The sequence below is a fragment of the Nothobranchius furzeri genome, chromosome 17, assembly GCF_043380555.1.
Source record: "Nothobranchius furzeri strain GRZ-AD chromosome 17, NfurGRZ-RIMD1, whole genome shotgun sequence".
Lineage (NCBI taxonomy): Eukaryota > Metazoa > Chordata > Actinopteri > Cyprinodontiformes > Nothobranchiidae > Nothobranchius > Nothobranchius furzeri.
This window is the reverse complement of record NC_091757.1, coordinates 51907111-51922656: the sequence shown is the minus strand read 5'-3', so window position 1 is coordinate 51922656 and position 15546 is coordinate 51907111. Positions and strand designations below refer to the sequence as shown.

At 40.8% G+C, this 15546-nt stretch overlaps 1 protein-coding gene across 1 annotated transcript in view; it reads left to right on the top strand.

Annotated features, from left to right (window-relative positions):
* The window catches only part of oxct1a (3-oxoacid CoA transferase 1a), a 91334-nt gene that overhangs the window by 49713 nt on the left and 26075 nt on the right, over positions 1–15546 (top strand). The window contains exon 13 of the mRNA XM_015972865.3: positions 2217–2292. Within this exon, the coding sequence (XP_015828351.1) occupies positions 2217–2292 (76 nt within the window). The remainder of the gene's footprint in view (positions 1–2216; positions 2293–15546) is intronic.

Genomic DNA, 15546 nt, shown 5'->3' with positions numbered 1-15546 from the left:
TTTCAAAAACGTTTTTCAGATGACATCCTAAATCTAAATAAAAACAAAATCAAGTCCCAATGACTGACTTTTTAAATATACATTTCTTGCATTGCCCTAATGTGGACATTAAACTCACCTTGTTTCTTCCTCTTTCAACTGAGGTGGCTGCCACAGCCTTCATCATGGTAACTTGTCACATTTGTGGTCCTTGCTTTTCAGCCACTCTCCCCGTATGTTTTGCAGTTGAAAAAGTTCTTGTTTGGTCTATATTCCACCATGAATTTGCATTTGGTGCAAAACATTGTTCCACTACTTTCATGTGATGTTTTGAGAGACGTGCATGTTTTTTTTTTCAGTAACAACCGATAGCAGATTAAGCCTCACACATATGGCCCTTACACACTAGTATCAGCTCCACTCCGCCTGGACCAGGTTGGGGCTGGTACGCCCACTGCTGACTGATTGGCTGGTTCAAAAGCATGCTTACCATTGGAGGGAGCCTCCCATTGGCGGGTAGAATCAGCCCGCGGGGACTTCCCACATGTACGATTATTCCAAATGGCTCTCGCGTCTTTTGTCAATGTAAAATCTTAGTTCAAAACTGTGGCATGAAAGGTGGTGGATAATGTGCATTCCTTCAAGAATTTTTTTAATTTTTAATTTATAAATCAACGAGTCACTTCCACGAAATGCACAAAAACAACAAAAAAATGGGTACTCATTCCCCTCTAAATAGATTTCTTTATCCTTATTAAGCCACTTCCAACCCACCATCAGGACTTGACCACTTAGGATGTGCAACATGGGATATTAACAAATGGCTGCTGTCACCAGTACAAGCAGACAGCAGCCATGTCAATATACTTCTGGTGCCTTATTTTTATTGATTTGCATGGTGACTGATATTGCCCACTCGTGCTCCCTGCAACATTAGTTTTGTTTGTCCACCCAGTAGAAATTCAATAGTGGTCATAAACAAAGCTGTCCAGTCACACTGGCAGACACTAAATGGAACCGTGCTGATTTTTTTGGCCAAGTTTGTCTGCCGTTGTGCCAACACAATTAAAAGCCTTGACATGCTAAGAAATTAATTTTTTTTAAAAGTACATTGTTACCACTAATATTTCTCCAGTAGCTTATAATTACCTATATTTTAAATATAATGATCACATAAGTTGATTGAGTCATTGCAGCTCAGACACATTTGTCACCTTCTATCAAATACAGGCCATTTACCATTTAAGCACCTGTTTGTAAAAATGACAGTTACTCATCAAGTTTAGTTTATGATTTTTATTATTTCTTTAGCAGTTTTAGTCTTATTTTATCAATATTTGGATGTGGATTGTCCCGTAGATTTAGGCGTTCTGTGGAAAGCGGCAGTGTGACAGCTTCTTTCTACGTAAATAATCAAATGATAATAAGCCTTGTTGAAATGGTTGATTAGAATATTTTTGCGAGGTGCATTTTGTAAAGGAAAGCTGCTAAATCTAAACAATAGTGGTAAGTTGGCAGCGCCATTGTTGCAAATAAATAAATAACTAAGCAAACAACCCTTCCTCCTCTACATGATTATGTATTTATTCAGTCTGTGTGCACAGTAAGAATGCAGACACAGCTGTAGTGTGTGTGTGTGTGTGTCTGTGTGTGCGTGCATGCGTGTGTGTGTGTTAGACTGAATGGATTATCTGCACACAATTCTACCTTTAAACAAGTTCTTTAGTTTGCACAGTTAATACGACTCGCTAATGCACCGAATTTTGCAAAGGTCTGCTGCCAATTCTTATTTCTTTTTCTATTGGTTCAGTGAAGCCGGGTTTTTAAGTGGTTTGTGCAATCAATAAAGCCTGCTTGCTCACTTATTTGCAGTCAGAGCCATGTACCTGACCACAACAGCATGCTGGTAAACAATACAATAGTGGATGAAATGAACTGCTAGCTCCCAGAAAAGTACCTATTTTTCTAATGCCAGATATTAAATGTGGATTCCTCCACTAATCAAAGAAAGCATGCAAAGTATTTCATATGTTATAGTAAGCATTTCTACCAACAACACGCGGTAGTCGATTTAGCTAAGATTATCACTAGTTATCAAGCATAAGTGTGTTTTAAAGTCATTTAGTAAAAAAGGTGTACCAACACTGTCACTAAACTTGATGAATGATCTTGAGTTCATAAGTTTAACTGATCTGAAAGTTGACTTCTGTCATCTTCTGCTGTGTCATTCTCGTAAGGGGTCACATCAACCTGACGATGCTGGGAGCCATGCAGGTGTCGAAACACGGAGATCTAGCTAACTGGATGATCCCTGTAAGTCTGGTTTTGGTAGCACTCATTTGTTTTGTTTTTTACATGTTAACCACATTTCAGTGAGTCGTGCATGCTGCAAAGGATGCGTGTCGACGTTACATGTGTATTTCTGTGGTTGTCTCGTTGGTTTCTGAGACCTTCTGCAACCCCTTTGTTTCATTTCTCTTTTAAAGGACAGATAAATATGTTTTTTTGTTGTTGTTTTTTTTACCATGTCCTTTCTGGCTGTGAAGCTTTCAGAATTGATGTCTGAATGCCTTACAGGTTTTCTCTCAAATGTGGGAGCATTATAGCTTCTGCTATAAGGCCACGCCTGATACCAAAACTTATTAGAAAGAGAAAGGGGGAGAGATAAGGAGGGAGTTCACCAAACAAATAACTTATAAATGATGAACAAGAATCTGCTTCTAGACCTTCAGAAAGAGAGAAAAGGGGATACACAAATATACAACAAAACCAAAATATCACTGCGCCCGCAACATGAGGATATATAACAGTAACAATTTTTACTGAAATCAAATCAAATCAACTTTATTTATATAGCACTTTTCATACAAAAAAATGCAACTCAAAGTGCTTCACAGATTAAAATGGCCCCATAGATCCCATATTCCCATCCCAGCCCCCTCCCCAAGTATAAAACAATTGACAATTACGGTTCCCCCCCTGCACCCAACTTCCAAGGTGGACATACAATCACCCGCACACTCACACACACACACACACACACACACACACACACACACACACACACGAACAACAGAGGAAACAATAGGCTGAGTTCAGATGGGTCAGGTAATGAACGACACCTCATCAGCCCTGATGCCCTGACAGCAACAGATCCATGGCAGCAGCCAAGACACCGGCCCATGACGCCCGGGGGGGAGGGCGGAAACCCCCACCACTGCCCGGGCACTACCCGAGGAGCGCCCCGGCCGCCGCCGCTGACCACCGGCCCCAAGGCAGAGGGCTCTGCAGAGGAAACACTGGAGGATTAAAATATATAACTGTAAAATAACAAAAGCTAATATAGATAAAAACTAACTGATAAAAAGTGATTATAAAGATAGTAAAAGAAAACATAATCATGTAAAAACACTAAGATGTAAATAAAATGATAAAATTCATTAAAAGAGATAAATATGTATATATATATATATATATATATATATATATATATATATATATATATAAACAAATATGACAGACGATTCAGTTAAACAGACTAGATAAATAGTGATCAGTTAAAAGCTAAGCTAAAAAGGTGGGTCTTGAGCCTATTCTTAAAAGCCTGGACGTTCCCTTCAGCCCTGAGGTCCACCGGCAGCCCGTTCCAAAGGCGAGGGCCGTAGTACTTGAAGGACGCCTCGCCGTGGGTGTGAGTCTTAACTTCAGGGATAACTAGGAGATGGCTGCCAGAGGAGCGCAGAGATCGTGGGGGTTTATATAGTAAAAGCATTTCTGAAAGATAAGAAGGCCCAAGACCATTAAGACACTTAAAAACCATTAAAAGAATCTTAAAATTGATTCTGAAACATACGAGGAGCCAGTGTAGTGATCTCAAAACCGGAGTGATGTGCTCCCGCTTCCTGGTCTTCATCAGGACACGTGCTGCTGAGTTTTGTAAAAGTTGTAAACCTGAGATGCTCTTTTTGGGAAGACCAGAAAGCAGGGCATTGCAGTAATCAATTCTACTGGTTATAAAAGCATGCATCAGCGTCTCCGTATTGGCCCGAGAGAGAATGGCGATATTCTTAAGATGGTAAAAACCTATTTTGTGATGTTTTTAATGTGGGGAATAAAAGTCAGCTCAGAGTCGAAAATAACACCCAGATTCTTCACTTGTAGTGATGGATAAAAAGACATTGATTGTAGTTTAGGTAAAAGTTTCTCTCTCTGGGCCTCAGGACCGATGACTAAAACTTCAGTTTTGCCTTGGTTGAGCTGGAAAAAGTTTTCAGTCATCCATGATTTAATATCTAAAATGCAGTTAAAAAGTGTTTGGCTGCGCGTCATCAGGAGACACAGAGATGTACAACTGTGTATCGTCAGCGTAACTGTGGAAATTCACCCCATGTCTCCTGATGACGCTGCCCAGAGGGAGTATATAGAGGTTAAAAAGCACTGGGCCTAGAATTGAACCCTGAGGCACACCGCATGTGATGCTGTGGACCCCAGAGGAACAGGTATCCAAACTCACCATAAAAGTCCTGTCTGTGAGATAGGAAGTGAACCAACTGTGAACAGCACCAGAGAGGCCGATCTGTTTTAAACGGGTTAAAAGAATAGTGTGGTCTACTGTATCAAAGGCAGCACTTAGATCCAGCAGAACCAACACTGTTGCCCTCCGAGCATCATAATTTGTTCTAAAATCATTTAAAATCTTCAGAAGGGCCGTCTCAGTGCTGTGGTTCACCCTAAAACCAGACTGAAATTTCTCTAGGACATGTTGGTGGTTGATAAAAGCATTAAGTTGTATTAAAACAAGCTTCTCTAAAATTTTGCTTAAAATTGGTAAGTTGGATACCGGTCGAAAATTGTTAAAGAAAAACACACAGTAAAAATTCATAGTGCAGGCATCATTGAGCTACACCAGCTGGAGCCAGCACACAACCACAGTTCCTCCCCCAGAACCCTCAGTGTGTAGGTGCAAATTAAAATTGGAAGTGGGCACCGACACCCGAGGTGAGGCTGAAAGATTCCCCTGCCAGGTGCCATTGAGTGTGCTCACCCCCAAGGCCCTAAGTCTCCATTTGCGTGGAATGTCATTGGTGGAGGTGTTTAATGTGTGAATAAAACTGGGGTGTCGGCTGCCATGGGACTGCAGAAATGGGAACCATACTCGCACTCCCTGACTTATTCACACCCCAAGGCCCTATGTGCATGTTTGTGTGGTGATGTGAAGGAGCCGGAGCAGGAGGAGGAACATTTCTGAGGATGGGGAGAAATAACTGGAGGGCCTTAGCCCTCTAGGGAGCCAGCCCCCTCACTGGCCCCAATAGGCACCCCCGTTCCCAATATCCACTCGGGGCATGGAGATCCCAGCCCCTCCAGTCAGAGCCCAAAGCAGCAGCAGCAGGAATTTCATTATCACGTCTTAAATAGAGATGTAAGAAAATATCGATATGGCAATATATTGTGATATTTCTTCCAGCGATATTATATCAATAGTCAAAAGCCGTGTTATCTAATTTTTGGAAAAATTTACATGCAAACCTTTGTGTATTTTCTTTTCTTTTGGTGCAAATCAAACGCTAACCACTAGTTGGCAGCAGTGTACAATGGGTTTTGTTTCCACCACTGAATTGTAAATCCCTCTGTTATGGTTCAGATACCTCATTTTAAACATGTTAAGTCTCAATTTGGACTATTTATTGTGTTTTCCTACAATAAATTCAGTCTAAATATAATCGCTAATACTGTCTGACTGAATGTATAGTAATATATTGTGGTAATAATATTAATGTATTGAACTTATATAGCGCTTTTAAGGACACTCAAAGATGCTTTCACACACTCTCACATTCACACACTGCTAGTGATGGTAATCTACTTTGTAACCACAGCCGCCCTGGGGCGGTCTGACAGAGGTGAGCCTGACATTTGGAGCCGTCGGCCCCTCTGACCACCACCAACACAGGCAAGTTGGTTTAAGTGTCTTGCCCTAGGACACAACAGCAGGATACCCCTGGCGGGAGCTGGAATCAAACCCATGACCCTTCGATCATGGGGCAACCCGCTCCACTTCCTGAGCTACTGCTGCCCCTACTACTACTGCTGATATATAGTATCATCTCCCCTGTATTGTGATACGTATCGTATCGCCAGAATTTCACCAATACACGTCCCTGGTCTTAAAGATGTGATCAAGGAGAGGAGGAGGAGATTTTTTAATTTAAATTCATATAGATCCCACCCAGGCTCTCCCTCTTCTGGAAGGAGTTGAAAGCCACGTCTCATACCGCACACGCACAGGGAAAGCAAAGCCGACACAGTGGAATTAATCCTCCGTATGATTTTATCGACGTCTCATTATTATGGAGGAATTTTGATCCATTCTACTTTACAGTTTTGCTTCCCTTCATCGACTTGTGCAGATATTTGCTTCTTCTCGGCTCTTCATGGTTCTGCCTCAACATTTCTATCAGATTAAGGTCTGGACCCTGACCAAAGGCATAGCATTTCACCAGTTGTTTTGATTTTCAGTCTTTCTGATGTAAAGTCATTCGTCTGCGTGGGATCTGTGTTGTGTTGCATCATTTAATGTCTACATTTCCTGTGTAAAGCAAGAGTCTCAGAGCAGGAAAGATATAGAAGGACGTTAATTTCTGTGTGGACTATTTGGTTCTTTGGTCAGACCACACACCAGGGAAAAGCTGATCAGAGCATTTAGATGAGGGGGATTCCTGTAAAAGCTACAGTGTAATGGTTGGCCAATCCTATTACTATATAGTTCTTTAGGTCGATAGGTCCTAAAACCCTCATTCGCTCCAGTCCTTCTCAGTAATTGCTAAGGTCAAGAACCTATTAAACGCTTGTTCAGTGTTGGAGGGCTAAACCAGAATACCCACTTGGGTGCTGCTGACAGTTCAAACAGCAACATACTGAAACAAAAACTGGCACACTCCTCAGTCTTTGCCAACACCTCAATCTTCATTATTAAATTTTATAAGGGATGGGTGAAGTGAATTACATTTCCCGTCGTCTGTGATAATGAAAATGATTCACTGTCTGAAGATGGGTTCGTAGCGTGAATTTGGAAATGTCTTGCGTAGGAGTTGGGGATGCAGCACACTCAGCATGATTCTGAATGCTTTTAATATGTGAAATTCAGATGAACATTATCCAGCTGAGGACTTTGAAATTATTTTACATCTCTCTAAAGCCTTGAACATAGTGAAGAAGACAATAGGGGGAGACAAAGACATATTGGGATAAAAGCTGGCATTTGTGGACTTTATGTACTGTTTAACTGTTTAGCTGCTATTGTCTAATCATTTCAGTCTACATGTAAAGAGCTCCAGCTGGGCTTTTCAGTGGAAACACACATGCTGGTTTCATGTGTGCACATTTATTGCAACACGAGACTTGTTGAATTGACTGAAAAGGGCAAACATTAATTGGTGGATGAAAGTTTTGGTATGGCCGTCTAGTAGAACAGGGATTATGATACCAGAGTTTTAGTCTTAAAATTGAAATCTATTAAATCTTGATGCCATAGGTCATTCATCTCTTCTGCAGTAAGAGTGTATAACTCCTCAGTTTAACTGGTGCTGGCATTATCCTGTAACACAATAACATCAATGCAATATTCAGTAGGTGTTGAATAATTGTGCAATACCAGATATACATCAGTTTGTCTGTTTCTACTGGTTGTGCAGCACCAGGCTAAAGACCAAAGGTGACAGATCATTTGCTGCTGTGGCCCCCAGACTCTGGAAGTCTCTCCCCCTGAGCCTGAGATCAGTGGACTCAGTGGTCTCCTTTAAAAAGCAGCTGAAGACTCACTTGTTCAAGCTGGCTTTGGTGTGATCTTCGTCACCACCCTCTACTTATTCTGCTCTTATCCCGCCTTTCCCGGGATCCACAGATTTCTCTTTCCTGTTCATTTTCTCTCTGGCTTTCCTTACATTTTTAATCACAATTGTAATTTCTTCTCATTTTAAACATATTTTAATAATTTTTAGAAATCTTTTTTTATATTTAAATAGTTTTTGTTTATCTTGAGAGGTGCTATATAAAAGATCGTTTTCGTTCTTTTTTCATTCTTTCCTTTATGCTGCATAGTTCTGGAAACACACATTTCCTTTTTATTTGTTGTTTTTAGTGGCTGAAGGTCACAGTAATAGATTATTTACCTGTAATCGTGTTATTATTTTTCTTCTTCCTTTTTTCTAAGTGTGTGGACTATTCTATTCTATAGGTTTTGCTTCTAAGGGTTGCTGCTTTGCTAATCGCCCGAAGTGGGCTATCATAAAGGTCAACTGAACAGTATTTACCTCTTAGACAATGTAATCACTTGTCCTTTTTAGTTACTCTGAACACAGTTGCCGTTGTCTTCCAGGCAGTATTTTTCTGATTCTCGTCATTAGTTGTCTGGGTAACAAAGCCTTGTGTCAGTCCGTCGCTATGTTATTAAATCTAGAGCCATTTGCATCAGATGGTAGAGACCGCCAGAGAATCAGTAAGTGGGAACTCTCTGACTGTGAAGGGGGTCATTTTCTCTGGTATTTCTACCACTCACTGAAAAGTCAACACTTTGCTCAACAAATTTGAAAATTGTATTCTGTTGCTATGACGACCCCCCCCCCCCAAAAAAAATGCAGCCACCCCCTCCACCAAAGTGTAGTTGGATAAGCAGTCGGAATGTGCTTCTCAGGCATTTTCTCACGCGTTACTTCCACGGTGGCACATTTTTAACACCATTCCCACTTATATGTCACCAGCTCTGAATCAGAGCCCGCTCCCATAATGTATTGCTTTTGTGGCTGCCGTGTTTTTATCGAAGGTTTTGTAAACAGAAATCTCAGGGTAAACCAGCTCTGAATTTTCCTTTACTTGTATAAAATGAGTAAAAAGAAAGGAACAACATCGGTTGTGTCATTTGCAGAGAAAGAGGTTGAGTGGGAATGATTGGGACTTGTCTTTGCTGTCAAATATATGAGGAAGTGTCTTTTTAGCAAAGCTTCAGCTCAAGAATCTTTATGTCATCTGGTTTCAGCTGTGCTGTTGCAGCTTCCTGTGGTCTCCATATTATCTCTCACTTACAGCTGTTTGGAACAGATCTAAGTTTTCACACTTTCAAATGTTTAATCCTTTTAATTATTCCTTATCTTTGGTCAGTAATGCATCAATACGTCATTTTCTGAGTTAATGCATTTGCTTTATGTATTTAATTATAATTTTTCTGGGTGGGATCAATTCTGGAAGATTTTGACAAGTTTTTTTATGATAAATTAATCTCAAGCAGAAATTTCATTGGTTCAGTCGGTTCGTTGTGGACTTGTAGAGTCTGACCTTTAGTATTTAAAGAGCCGTTTTCCCCTCAGCCCACCTAAAGAAAACTTTGTTAGTTGTAACGTTTGAAAAAACACAATTTATAATTTTTTATTATTAAATACAGAAATACAGAAAAACAAATGATAAATGACCTGCCCTTGTATAGCGCCTTTCAGAGTCAGAGGACTCCAAAGCGCTTTACTCTACAGTGTATCATTCATCCATTCACACACTGGTGGTGATGAGCCACAATGTAGCCACAGCTGCCCTGGGGCGCACTAACAGAGGCGAGGCTGCCGAGCACTGGCGCCACCGGTCCCTCTGACCACCACCAGCAGGCAACGTGGGTTAAGTGTCTTGCCCAAGGACACAACAGCAGAATTCTCTGTCCGGAGCCGGGATCGAACCTGCAACCTTCTGATTACCAGACAACCTGCTCTACCTCTTGAGCTACTGCTGCCCACAAAGAAATTTTTTTTTTTTTTTTCAGATTTCTGAGAATGCCATAAGAATTCTGGAAAAAATCAGAAGTCAGAATTATGACTTTTTCTGGGATTAAAGTCAAATAAGTCCATAACATTTGTAGTGTTATTTGTGTTGGCTGAACCTTTATTAGGTTTTAGAGATGAGAAAAAAACATTTTCAATTAATATGGATTATTTTTCTGGGTGTTATTTGTTGACAGCAGATATATAGACAACAAAAAAATCCAGTACTTTTAATGTCATTCTGTTGTGGGAATTCATTGCAGTTATTCCATGAAAAAAACTGAAAAGCCGCTTAAACCTGCATTTGAAAATGATATCTATGTTTAATAAACATGACTTAGTTTTAATTATGTCTAGCCAAAGCTATGAAGAGCTGCCTGTGCTTCCAGAGCAGCAGGTTTCAGACCCCTGTCCTACAGCAACAACATCATTTTCTGCAACTGTGTAAATTTGTGAAAGAATAAGAAACTTTTACTGTTAACATAGAAAATATAAATTGTCTGTTGCATCTAATTATAATTAGCTAAATCAATAATTAACGCCATGTCTGCAAACCTTCAGTTTCAGCCCAGTTTTCATGGCAGGATATGCATGCAGATTTTTAGCCACCTGCACCCCTTCCGACAATTTTAAGGGTATGCATGATTGCTGTAACACCTCTAAAGATATTCTTATCAGATGATCCTACCATGTGTGATGTGTTTCGTGTGCTCTGGTGTGGTCCAAAGGACGTTGGGACCGCTTAGATCATAAATTCGGGCTTTAAAACATGTTGAATTGGCTTGGTCTAGATTTTGGGGACAAACAAGCATGCTGCCTGTTTGATGTGACGTAAAGCGTATCAGAACGCGATGTGATGAAAGCACACATTTGCTGTGCTTCTGCACACCACACACTGTCTGACCAAAATATTGTCCCAATCCTAGCTCCATACTGGTTTATTTGTGGTTTTCATCACCCTGCATATGGCCTCTAAGGCTTTAAAAATAGGCAATTTTAAAATTCTGCTTTAAACCGCAGTGAAATTTCATTAACCCTGTAAAGAGTCATTTTATCACATACCGGCTCAGGAAAATTAAATTTAAATATATGAAACAGTTGCATAGTATGCCTTTAAATAAGCTTTGTTTTTATACAAAGTATGCAGCCAAAGAGTGATTCTGCCAGAAGTTGCTTGCTGATCTGCAAAACTACATCAGCAGCTGAAGACTGTTCTTAACCTGTTTAACAGGAGATGTCTCAAAGCAAATTTTTCAAATGTTTCTGGAAATTAAATTTGTCAAGAGACAGACTGAAGAAAGCCCTGTAATGTCAACATTACAGCAGCCAAACGGACACAATCTGAGCAGAGGGAGGAATTAAAAAGCTGGGGCTTCAGTTAGACCAGCAAGGTCAATTTCATCAAAGCTTTGTTAATTAAATGACTAAATTACCCTGGTGACTTAGACAGAGGATATGCCCGTGGATGATGTTCCATCTGAGTGAATTTGTGCATACTCTGCTGGTCAGAAGTCAAATGACACCACAACCTCTGGATTCCTCATAAATCTGAACATTTTAGCTTGTTACCAAACCAGAATTTATGGCTTCAGCCAACTCACTGATGAAAAATTCAGTCGGAGCGAGGAAACAGATTTTCATCTTACACTAGCGTGTTCTCTATTGAGTGTGTGTGTGTTGGTACTTGCACGCAGATCACGATAATATTTGCTAAATTGAGCAGCTGGGATCAAAGCTGGCATAGATAACCACATACAAAGCTGTTGATCAGAAGCAACCGGTCTTCTGACTAATATAGGTCAGTGAAATAATTGACCACGTAGATATAAAATCACACTTGAGGCACAATTTGAACTGTTGATCCCGTACACCCGGCTGCTGTGGCTGCATCATATAGTACAAATCGTGCATTCATACAAATATTCTCTCGGCTTTTAGTTATTTTGCATATAAACTCATTCTATTAGTCTCTGTGTTCCCGTGCTGGGTTAGGTTTTCCCTGCACAATCACCTAACGGGCGTGGGATGCAAATTGGTCCGTATTTTTCCACATTATCACCTAAAATAACTTAGCCATGCTGCGTCTCTTTCCTAAGCGTTTAACATCCCCTCAGTTATCTGCTTTGCATGCTTCACTGTCTGAGATTTATGAGGCTGCTGGGCATTCGGCGTGACAGATCAAGTGACAAATCAATCCAGTGAGCGCTGATGCTGAGCGATGACATCGCGCAGACATCAGAACTATAAATGTCAGAGAAAATGCTCACCATACGGTGGCAGATTTATTCATTTTTCTTCCTCTTTTTCTTACTTGCTTTGCTAACGCTGTGTCAGATATGTATGAGAGGAAGGCTTATCTTGACTCCAGCAGTTAAAAAAACCATATGCTAAACATGGGAGTGTTACCCAGAGAAATTAATTCAGTCTCTTTTTCTGTAATCCTTTTTATTACATTCCAGTGGAAACTTCTGTCTTGAAATTTAAAAACTATTGGGACTGACATTTAAATTAGCATTTGGTTTGTTGCTTCTAATTTGTCGGCTGTGAGGGGGGAGATGGAATTTGTTTCGATGTTTTTCAGAGTCTTGGCCAGAAATAGAAGCCAACTAACATTTAAATACCCAAATCACATTAGTAGTATTGAGTCAAGCAATTCCCCCATGTTTCACAAAATACTAGGATTGCAGAATTTATTTTAATTCAATTCAAATTCAATTCAATTCAAAAATACTTTATTAATCCCAGAGGGAAATTGATTGCTGTAGTAGCTCAGAATAATAATAATAATCAAGTCATCAAAGAGTTGTTGTATATTACAATGGCTGTTGGCAGGAAGGATCTCCAGTAGCGGTCAGTGTTGCAGCCAAACTGAAGAAGCCTCTGACTGAAGACACTCTTCCGTTGTCGGACAGTCTTGTGAAGAGAATGCTCAGGGTTGTCCATCATTTTCTTGATTCTTTGGAGAATCCTTCTTTGCATTATCTCCTCCAGCGGTTCCGCAACTGCCGAAACTCTGGCTGAGTCCTTGAAAGGGCTTGGAGTTCCTCCATCTTGTTGGCCAGTGATCTCACATTGCCCATTATGATCGATGGAAGAGATGGTTTGAATTTCCTCTTTCTCTGTCTCCGTTTTGCTCCCGCTCTGCACCCACGCTTCTTGCGTTTTAGCTCATTTGGGATTTGTGGCTTCAGTTGAGGTATTATTTCAGCCTTTCCGATGTTAATCAGCTGCTCCCGATTGTAAACCAGCTTGTTGCCATGGTTACACATAGTAACAAATGCTCAAAAAGTGAAAAAAGCTATAAAAAAAAGGCAGTAAAAATCCTCCAAGCTTCACATCACCAGAAACAGAAAAGTAAAGTGTCCAAAAAATACAGTTTTTCTTGAGAAACTAGAAGAAAAAATGCCCAAGAAAAGGCAAAACTTACATATAGTCAACAGAGCTACTCCAACATGCAGCCGCCCAGAGCAGCGCAGTTCTGGAAAAAAAAGATAGGTCATTGAGTTCAGTAATTTTTTTTAAAGAGCAAGTCCTAACGCCTAGTGACGCCTAGTGACAAAGCTAGCTACATTCCTGAGGACCCTTAGCTACTTTCTGTAGAACTTTCTTCTAGACAAAATAGCCATTTTCGCTTCGAATCGTTCTTTTGTTTGATGTTGTTTCAGCTGTCATCAAGGATATAAAAGTTACAGATACTCTGAATGCTACTGGTGTGCAGCTCACCTTGTAAGATGTCTGACTCTCGTGCAGAAGACCTGGGTTTGATTCTGGGTGTGAACATAGTTTATTTAATTTCTTTTTTACATTAATTGTATATTTTTTTACAGTAAGATGCCCAAATTTTTATTTGAGACTCGCCGAACGGCATTGAATTCACAGATAAAAAAGATGTGGGTTCAACTTTCATTTTGGAACAATTTTTCAAGCAAGGGAAGGGAATGATCTGAGCATGCAGAAGGACTGACCCATCATAAACCTTTGTCGGCTGTGCTGAAGAGAAAGGTACAGAACCAAATTATTTAATTTATTAGCTGCGCACTCTCCTGTCCTCCGGGCCACACAGACACACACACACACACACACACACACACACACACACACACGAGACTGTCTCAGCTATTATTTTTGTTAAGGAGTGTGCACGTACAGCATGCGCGCCTCGTGCACGAGCCTACTATTGAAGCTGCCATTACGCTTTTTGCCTGAGGGGGCAATCACGAGCATAAAAATTCAAAAGTCCGAAAAGTCCCTTTAAACAGGAAGAAACCTCCAGGAGAACATGGCTCAGAATGAGCAGCCGTCTGGCACGGCTGAGAGGGGGTTTGAGAAGACACACAAAAAAAACTGAAGAACTGGTGTAGGAGTACTTTCTATGTTAAAGTACAACATTAATAGTAGCAGAGGGAGAATTTTAGTGATTGGCAACAGCCGATGGTCCCCTTCAGGAAGGTATCATAGCCGAACAGGACACCAGACCCGGGCCCTCGTTTATCAACCATAATTACCAAAAGATTTATTACCAATTTGATTATTTACCTATTTGTACTTGTGCATGGCAATGTTCCTAAATATAGGAAAGGTAAATGGCCTGTATTTGTATTTGTATAACACCTTCTTAAAGAGCAAGTCACCCCCTACCAGAGTCTTAACTCCACTCCCACTTCATGTTTGAAAAATGCAACAAATACTGTTGCCTGGCAGACTGAGAAGGCGGAGCTGCTAACAAATACACACACACAGGCTCACAACAGCATTGTGACATCATAATGTACCAGTTTACATCATAGCATACCTCTTAGCCAATAGCGGTGGCAGATTTAAATTAAAATACAGTGCAGAGTTTTTACCTGACAACAGCACAACACTGACAGTTTTAGGCAGAATATTTCAATTTTAACAAAGATGCACTGAAGTGCCAAATTATTGACGACACATGTCTGCAGCACGATTATACACTCGTTTATTTAGTTTATCAGCAAAAAAAAGTTTATTTGGGGGTGACTTGCTCTTTAAGGTTCTACAACCCCCCAAGGCGCTTCACAACACAATCAGTCATCCACACACACATTCACACACTGGTGATGAGCTACGATGTAGCCACAGCTACCCTGGGGTGCACTGACAGAGGTGAGGCCTGCCGAACACTGGCGCCACCGGTCCCTCCGACCACCAGCTCTCAAATGCTCTGACCATCTGTACGAACAGCATCTAGTGGTAGAACGGGGTAACTGCAATACTGAAGGTCTCATTCATCCACGCGTGTTCCTCATCCACAATATATTTTTATCCAATAAATCACTCTGTCTGTGGAAAATCAGCTTTATCACATAACTGCTGTTAGAACCTATAAAAGACACCTGTGACTGATGGGAATCTGACATTGTGGCACGGCTGATCTTGTGCTGATCTTGTGCTGTTGGAGGCTGTTGGAGTGTGCGCTCTGGCGGGAACATGTCCTCCACACTGATCTGATCCTGAAGGAGATCCTTCTGGAGCTATACCATAATTTGGAACCCAATGTGCAGCAACAGACAAACCACACAAATCCAACTCCAGACCAACTTCTACTTTTTATCAACAATGCACCCCCCCCAGGACCTCCTCTGCTCCCAGATTATACATGTGTTGCCAAGGTAACCAAACTGAACGACAGCTCAGAAGAGGCTGCTCTCTCAGACAACAAACACTTCCAAATAACAAAACTAACTCCAGAGGGAACATGCATGCCACTCCTTAAATGTTAGCCTGTAAATGGCAACGTAAGGGA